The 8,755-nt window shown below is 42.4% G+C and overlaps 1 protein-coding gene across 3 annotated transcripts; it reads left to right on the top strand.

Moving 5' to 3' along the window:
- The first annotated feature begins 305 nt into the window (after nucleotides 1–305).
- On the top strand, nucleotides 306–8,440 carry LOC115557390 (histone-lysine N-methyltransferase PRDM9-like). Of its 3 annotated transcripts, XM_030375169.1 has the most exons (12): nucleotides 306–562; nucleotides 810–869; nucleotides 2,063–2,180; nucleotides 2,438–2,554; nucleotides 3,262–3,341; nucleotides 4,586–4,712; nucleotides 4,854–4,967; nucleotides 5,271–5,401; nucleotides 6,014–6,157; nucleotides 6,238–6,302; nucleotides 6,499–6,689; nucleotides 7,086–8,440. In XM_030375169.1, the coding sequence occupies exons 1-12, from the start codon at nucleotides 434–436 to the stop codon at nucleotides 8,111–8,113; spliced, it is 2,304 nt and encodes a 767-aa protein (XP_030231029.1). In that variant the 5' UTR covers nucleotides 306–433; the 3' UTR covers nucleotides 8,114–8,440. The 3 variants fall into 3 exon arrangements, with proteins under 3 accessions (XP_030231029.1, XP_030231036.1, XP_030231046.1); XM_030375176.1 differs by lacking the exon at nucleotides 810–869 and having other exon boundaries at nucleotides 446–562; XM_030375186.1 differs by lacking the exon at nucleotides 306–562 and having other exon boundaries at nucleotides 859–915.
- The last annotated feature ends 315 nt before the right edge of the window (nucleotides 8,441–8,755 follow it).

Genomic DNA, 8,755 nt, shown 5'->3' with positions numbered 1-8,755 from the left:
CACATTTCTAAAAAATCATTTTTTGTACTAGTCGTAACTAATATTCTAATTTTCTGAGATACTGAATTTGGGATTTTCAGTAATTGTCAGTACTAATCATCCAAATTAAAAGAAATAAACATTTCAAATATATCACTCTGTGTGTAATGAATTGATATAATATGTAAGTTTCACGTTCTGAATATAATTACTGAAATAAATCAACTTTTTCATGATATTCTAATAATTTGACCAGCACCTGTATATATGGCCATAGACCCTAGCCTGGCTCCGCCCGCCTAAGTACTTCCGCTCAATTTGAATTTCCCAAATGAAATGAAGTGAAGTACGAGAGTCTGGTAGAACCATGGACATAATAGAACCAGGCTACATAGACCCATGATGCGGAAGCATATCTCTCCTTGATGTTGCCCTGCGCCACTGAGCAGTACATATGTGCCGTGGGCTCTACCAGAAGGGGCGGGACTTCGCCCAAGTTTTCCCGCTTCTTCTCAGTTTGGGGCCGAATCAACTGAACAATAGAATCTCGGATCTCCATTTTTGTGCCATTCAAGTGCATGTGGTAAGGCATATTATGCTCTGAAATGTATTATATTCTAAACTTGTTTGGTTATTATATCATTTAATGGCTAACATAACTAAGCATAAGTGGACGACGTAAGTGATTTATGGTCAGAATCCCTCCAATCATCGTGTTGACTAGTCAGCGCCAATTCACTAACCAACGTTAAGTAACTCTTATTAACTTAGCAAAGGGATGTTAGCCGTCGATATTTACCCCAGATGTTCTAATTATGTTTCATTGTTAGACGATTGATCTGGACTCAAGCTGTAGGCCTACCAGTCAGATGAATAACTCAGTGGAGGAGGTGAGACACCATATCAATACTTTAAACATCTGTTCATGCAACATTGGTGAGTTAATCACCATTAAATACGATCAGATAAGACCAATGTGTTCATGAAAGGGACCCTCCATGGAGAGCAGTGATGTTGATAGGTTTTCAATGTAGTGAGTCCCCGGGACCCACAGGTGGCGAGTTGGGTGGGTCCCTGAGAAATTCAATGGGTCCCGACTCCCCAGTTTAAAAAATGTGTTTCTTTTTTATTATTATTCTATTTCTTAAATTAAATTAATAGTGTTAAACTCCTTGATGGTGGTATGATATGGTTAGAGCTGGAGTACTCAACCGTTCATGTTTAACACTAGAAACGCCGGGCCATTTTTACTTACTCCTAGCGCCGCAAGAGGGGTCAAATGACCCCTAAGTCATTTTAATCAGAGGCTGTGCATTTGCACATAATGATCACTAGGTGGCGCCAATGAGCTATTACCGCGCGAGCGCCACATTTGTGTGTGTGTGTGTGTGTGTCACAAGCCTAGTCCTCACGATTTTGTCATAAATGTACATATATTCAATCAGAAGGATTGCAAAAAAAATCCTGTTTGATTTGCTCATTCGACACGAATGAGCACAGCATCGAGCAGTGGAAACGTGGGTTTATTTACTATGAAGTTCGTATTTTTAATTGTTGAAATGAAATCAGCGGTGACGAGCTAGTTGTTTTGGTAGCGGCTAAATTAGCATGTCGCGATACCTTGTACAGGGGATCACATCTGCGCCGAGTACATGCGCAGAGGGTTGAAACAGAGCTTGTCCGATCTGCTCACAAGAAGGTTTCTTTGGCCAGTTACTGTGATTAAACACGAGTTGTTTAATGTTCACAATGTATCGTTTTTCATGGGGAAAATGAGATGCGTCCCCGGGACGCATGGATAGTGAGTTTAGTGCGTCCTTTCAGATTTTAATGCGTCAGGGACGCAGGACGCGTACCTAGCAACATCACTGGGAGAGTGGCAATTTAGGAGACCGATATTACTTTATTTATGCAAAATATGTGGGATTTACAACAGTTAATTGGCTGCTCTATAGCAACTGTTGACTTTGATATATTCAGTATTACCTAGAATGTGTTACGGTTGTAGTTAAGGTTGTTTATCTACAAAGTGGTAAGGTTAGATGAACAGTATTGGACATTATGTTGTCTATTTGTGGTGAAGGAGGACTTTGCGGATATCAGGGCCTACTTTTCCACAACAAAATGGAACCGCCTCTGTATGGCAGAGAAAAAAAGATTCCTGCAGATCAAGGAAAACCATTTGGTTCTGGCGTCTCTTGGTAAACCAGTCATACTTAAATACTATTTTACTGAGTACATTGCTATACATACAGACACAGGTGGTGCTTCTGTACACATCACTGCTTCTTTTGTGTGTGTGTGTGTGTGTGTGTGTGTGTGTGTGTGTGTGTGTGTGTGTGTGTGTGTGTGTGTGTGTGTGTGTGTGTGTGTGTGTGTGTGTATGTTTGTGTCTGTGTGTGTGTGTGTGTGTGTGTGTGTGTGTGTGTGTGTGTGTGTGTGTGTGTGTGTGTGTCAGGCCTGTCCTTTGTGGCTCCAGCATTCATGAGGAGAGAGAAGCCCGGCCAGGTGAGAGTCTGCTCACCTGACGAGACAGACTCTGAGGAGGAGCAGCTCTGGTCCTCTGGATTGACCGGTACAAAGACATTTACAAGACATTTCTGGAAGGGGCAATGTGCAGTAAACATTATCCCTTTCAAAGCCCTGAAGAAACATTAGCCCGCTTATACTGCTTAATCATTTGACCAAAGATATAGCAACAAAAAGGGTTTTTATTGATTTAAAGGGATTTTATTGCATCTGAAAAAAGGAAAACCTGTAATAATATTTCTAATAACAGGTTGTACCTCATAGTAAATTAGCAGGTTATATTACCCATTTTAGTTAGTTGAAGTGAGTCATTTATATACTACTTTACAGTCAGTTAGTAGGAGTTAGTAGCATACATCCTTACTTATAGTTAGTCAGATAGTAAGTAATAGTATGTAAGTTAGGTTTTATACTTCATTGGTTGTTAGTAGCTTATACTACCTTTTTAGTCAGTTAGTAGTGAGTAGGATACTTCCTTGCTTAGAGTCAGTAAGTAGTTATTAGGTTAAATATTAATTTATCGTAAGTCAGAAAGTTAAGTACTACCTTATAGTAAGTTAATAGTAATAGGTTTTATACTGCCTTGGTTGTTAATAGCTTCTAAACTACCTTAAGTCAGTTAGTCATAGTTAATATAGTACATCCTTACATATGGTCTGTTTGTTATAGTTAATAGGTCACATCCTAACTCATATAGTCAGTTGGTAATAGTTAGCAGGTTACATCCTAACCTAAAGCCAGTTATGTCAGCAGGTGCTCGAGTGTGGAAGCCACCAACAGTCAGACAGGGGTCTCTACAACAGCCCAGTACGTCAGATGCAGTGTCTGTACAGGTATAAAACAGCACACATCACCTTCAGCAGCCTTACCATGTCCTGTCCTCTATGGTACGAGACCTGCTTCATGTCCGTGTGACAGCAGACTCATGGATTAAGGGTATTAATGACACCAGCACGATGTATAATAGGGATGGGCCGACGATAGATGGATTCCATCGTCGATCGTCTCAAGTTGCCGATAAAAGGCGATAATTATGTTTAATAATTAATTTTTAATTATTATTATTGTTATTTTTTTTAAAGCGCTGTGGTAGCTATTTTTACAACTTAAAAAGCCCCGCAAATTTTAATTGAAATAACTGGCACCGGTGGAAACATACTATGTAGCGCTGACCTGCTGTATTCACTCACTGCTGCGAGAGGAGAGGGGAGGGGCTCGAAACCTACCGGTCTGCTCGCACGGCGAAATGACACCCCGCTGCACCATTTCCGGGTCACAGCTGTGGTACATGAGCTGTGTTCGAAATCGTTCCCTATTCACTCACTCACTATTCCCTATAGTGTTCATGATATAGTGCACTACATAGGGAACAAACAAACGAGAATTCGGACACTACGCTGAACATTTCTAAACGTCAGTAAATGCGCCGGGTATTTGTGTGACGCAGACAGATGCGCCCAGATCATGTAAACAAACCGGCACTCTCGAGGAAAGCTGGAGGTTGTATTGATGTTGAATGTTACATTTCCTTGAACAAGGTTTCTCTTATTAAATTTGAATGTTACATTTTCTTGTTAAATCCCAAATAAATGTGGATATTTCTAAACGAAAGCCGGAGACCTCTTCTTCTCCTCGGAAAAACACGACCGCATTGCATTGCGGTATATGGGAGTAACACGGAGGGAACATATGTACACTCAAGTTTTGGGTATTTTAAGTGCACTATATAGGGCATGAAATTAACCAGTGAGAATTCGAACAACACTACAAAATGGCGAGCACCCTATATAATGCACTAGTATATCCGTGATGGCATATAAGTCGCTTCGAAATATAAGTCGCAGGGCAAGACAAACTACAAAAAAACCGCGACTTATAGTCCGGAAAATACGGTATTATAAAGTTGCCCCCCGATAGCATCGACTATCGGCGATCGCTAGGGGGCGCTATCGGACGATGGAGACGATTGCCCAACCCTAATGTATAACCTTAGACGTATTGTTGCTAGGAGGTAAGGTTTGTCCTACCCACATTAATAAAACAGGGAGTACTCCTAACTAGACGTTCTATCTGTCAGAGTCTCTCAGGGCGGGGCTGGAGTGACCAGGAGGTCTCTGGAGGGCCCACTCCTTCTCATCCAGAGATCGACCCCCCCGGAGGAGGAGTAGAGAGGGGCTCTGCTGTCCAGGAGGAGGTCTCCTTGGGTTAGCTCTGATCCCACCACTGCTTCCCTGCAATAACACCTTGTTGTGTACGTATAGTCTGTAACTGTGTGTGTGTGTGTGTGTGTGTGTGTGTGTGTGTGTGTGTGTGTGTGTGTGTGTGTGTGTGTGTGTGTTCATCAGTTCTCCATGAACATTTGCAGGGCTCAAGTGTTTATTCAAGAGAGATGAACCTGAGAAATGTTCTCAGAGTTAACTACCAAGAACCGGAAGTACCTAAGGATGACGACTACTTCTGTAAGATCTCTCTCTCTCTCTCTCTCGCTCGCTCACTCACTCACTCACTCACTCACTCACTCACTCACTCACTCACTCACTCACTCACTCACTCACTCACTCACTCACTCACTCACTCACTCACTCACTCACTCACTCACTCACTCACTCACTCACTCACTCACTCACTCACTCACTCACTCACTCACTCACTCACTCACTCACTCACACAAACCAATTTTTAATCTTCCTGTTTCTGTCTATTTAATATAGATTTGTAGCTGAAGCTCTTTTGGACGTAATAAATAAATGAACTCTCTCCAGTCTGTGATGAGTGTAGGACTTTCTTCCTCGAAGAGTGCCAGGTCCACGGTCCTATCGTCTTCATGGCTGATCGCCCCGTTGCTGTCAGAGAGAAAGACAGAGCCAAGAAGACGCTGCCCGCTGGGTTTGAGGTATATGTCGTACTTTAACACAACAAAGTTCTCCCCGTCCAATGAGACAGTATAACATTCATTGTTTAATACATTTCCCAGCTAATGTATATAAAAACAGTAATGTTAACAGTTATATTGCCAAAGCAGATGGATATATCTCTCCCCCAATGGTTCTTCTTCCTGAATCGTGCTTTCCGTCTATCTCTCCCTCTCTCCCCCCATTTCCCTCTATCTGCCTCTCTTTGTGACTCCCTCTCTGAACTCCCCCCCTGTCCTACCCCCCTCTTTCCTATCCTCCCTCCCTGTCTAAATCTCTCTCTTTCTCACTTGTTTCCCAACTATTCATCTCCATTCATTTCTTATCATATCTTATCTTCCTCTCCCTCCCTCCATCTCACCACGCCTCTCTCCATTCCTCTCACCTCTCTTTGTCTCTCCCTGCCTCAATCTATCTACATCTCCCCTCTCCATGTGTGTATTCTACATCTCTCTTCTCCATGTGTCTCCATCTCGCTCTCCTCTACCTCTTGTATTCTATCTCTCCTCCCTCCTCCACCTCTCCCTCCCTCTATGTATTCCTCTCACTCTACGACTCTCCTCCTCTCTCCGTCTCTGTCTCATGTGGGGTAGATCAGAGATTCTGGGATACCTGGGGCTGGTCTAGGGGTGTTTTACTGTGGAGACGGTGGCCTTCCCATTGGAACACACTTTGGACCCTACGAAGGACACAGGACCGATGAAGAGGGAGCCCTGGAGAGTGGATACTCCTGGGAGGTCAGTGTGCTTGTATTCATTTATTTTGATCTAGTCTTGTATGTGTGCTTGTGTGAGTTTATTGGATGTTTATTATCCAGATCTACAAGAGCAGACACAGTGATTACATTGATGCAAAGAGAGAGACACTTTCTAACTGGATGAGGTAGGACCCTATTCACTTTTTTACAATCTACTGCATGAATAATGTTCACAATTATCTTACTAACATTACTTTATTGATAACATTTATATTTCTCCGTGTCTGTTATCTGATTAGATCCACAATATTTTCTGTGTTGCTATGACATATGCAGAAGATACACTGTAAAGGTGTGTTGACGTACCTGTCTGTGTGTTAGGTACGTCAATTGTGCTCGTAATGAAGAGGAACAGAACCTAATAGCGTTTCAGCACAAAGGAGGGATTCTGTATCGCACCTGTGGCTTCGTGACTCCAGGAGCAGAGCTCTTGGTCTGGTATGGGGACGAATACGCCAGACATCTGGGAATCGGATTTGATCGACTGTGGAACATCAAGAGCTCTACTAAAGGTCTGCCTTCAAGTCTGTCTTTCTGTCAGGGTTTGGTTTCTATGCGGCACTTCATGACCACATCTCTCATTTTAATTGAAAAGAGCTTGGACAATAAACATCTACATTAACTAAGCAGTTAAGAAATTATACAGGAATATTAAATATAATAAACAAAAGATGACAACATAATAGAAAAATATTCTTACTTGGAAAAATGTCTGAATGCAAAATATACAGTACCATGGAGGTTTCAAAAAAACAATCCAATTATACAAATTCAGGTATGCTTGATTAGGCTGTGCAGCCTTATCAAGCCCCAAAGCCTAAAGCCCCTGACTCTAGCCAGGTGGCTGCTTAAACCAGCCATCAGCAGCACTCAAAAATAAAATACATATGACTCTCTCTTTCTCCTAGGAGGGAGATCCCAGCTGACACCAGCACAGGCTTTCCCCTGTCCCGAGTGTCCGTACTCCTACACGTCTCAGATCTTCCTCCACAAACACATGAAGAGGAGCCATGGCGACCTGTACGGCCGACTGCTGAGGAGTGGAGAAATCAAGGTGGAGCCTAGGCTCCTCCCATACGTCGCAGCCTCCTATCAAGAACCGATCGGAGCCTCCCCGGGAACAGTCCAAAGCACGAGCCAGATTCCAGCAGAAGGAGCCGGACAACACAGATGTGAGAAGTGCAGTAAAACCTTTAGTCGCTCTTATAGTCTGAAGGTTCACCAGCGCATCCACACGGGAGAGAACCCATACCACTGTCAACAGTGTGGGAAAACATTTAGTAGATCTGGTCGTCTGAAGGAACACCAACGCATCCACACAGGAGAGAAACCATACCACTGTCAACAGTGTGGGAAAACATTTAGTACATCTGGTCCTCTTAAGGTACACCAACGCATCCACACAGGAGAGAAACCATACCACTGTCAACAGTGTGGGAAAACATTTAGTCAGTCTGGTGATCTGAAGAAACACCAGCGCATCCACACAGGAGAGAACCCATACCACTGTCAACAGTGTGGGAAAACATTTAGTACATCTGGTCCTCTTAAGGTACACCAACGCATCCACACAGGAGAGAAACCATACCACTGTCAACAGTGTGGGAAAACATTTAATCATTCTGGTCATCTGAAGGAACACCAACGCATCCACACAGGAGAGAAACCATACCACTGTCAACAGTGTGGGAAAACATTTAGTAGATCTGGTCCTCTAAAGGTACACCAACGCATCCACACAGGAGAGAAACCATACCACTGTCAACAGTGTGGGAAAACATTTAGTACATCTGGTCCTCTAAAGGTACACCAACGCATCCACACAGGAGAGAAACCATACCACTGTCAACAGTGTGGGAAAACATTTATTAAATCTGGTAATCTCAAGCGTCACCAACAACTTCACAGAGGAGTCTCCACCCAAACAACCATGTGAAGAAACTAAATGGTTCCCAGACATCTGTTATTCAAATCTAATCAAACATGGTTCTTGCTGTTATGTTAGAAGGGCACATGAATGGTTAATTGTTCATCTTATCAACTTTATGTATTTATTTATATTCATGTCTGTATGAGTGAAGGTTTTTACCCCAAAAATGTTCAGAAAAAAAATAGTTTGAGAGATAATGTTGTTATCTGAATTATTTAATTTCATTCGTCATCAGTAAGGTATCGTAGATCTGACGTCATTGTTATATTTATTACATTTGTATGTATTTATTTATTTATCCTGTAGAAATTCAAATAAAATCAGATATGCAGTGTTGAGAAGTCTGGTTTTGTCTGGATAGAATAGAAGCAGTCCAACATGTTGGTGAATTATATTTGATATGCTGTTATGTATAACGTAGGAGGCAACGGATGAGCTGAGGTCCCGTTACTGACCACCAGAGGGAACCACAGCACCACGAAGATGTTCCCCTTCCCCGGATTCAGTGACATTTTGAATTAATTATTGATAATTATGCTTCAATCTTCCAATAATAATTACTATTCACCGTCCTTCAATGGAAGTGAGAAAAAAAGGATGTCTGATTTAAACCGTTGAAGAGGCCTGTGATTTGGTAGGCTCATAGGC

This window comes from Gadus morhua, chromosome 2, assembly GCF_902167405.1.
Source record: "Gadus morhua chromosome 2, gadMor3.0, whole genome shotgun sequence".
NCBI lineage: Eukaryota > Metazoa > Chordata > Actinopteri > Gadiformes > Gadidae > Gadus > Gadus morhua.
Note: the sequence above shows the minus strand (reverse complement) of the source record. Positions and strands in the feature narration are given on the sequence as shown.

Bases quoted from the DNA above. Each gene is read 5' to 3' on its own strand.
- LOC115557390 (XM_030375169.1), top strand. From the start codon at position 434: ATGTGCCGTGGGCTCTACCAGAAGGGGCGGGACTTCGCCCAAGTTTTC. The intron at 3,342-4,585 runs GTATAAAACAGC...TCTATCTGTCAG, and splicing joins CAGATGCAGTGTCTGTACAG to AGTCTCTCAGGGCGGGGCTG. The intron at 4,713-4,853 runs GTTAGCTCTGAT...TGTGTTCATCAG, and splicing joins CCAGGAGGAGGTCTCCTTGG to TTCTCCATGAACATTTGCAG.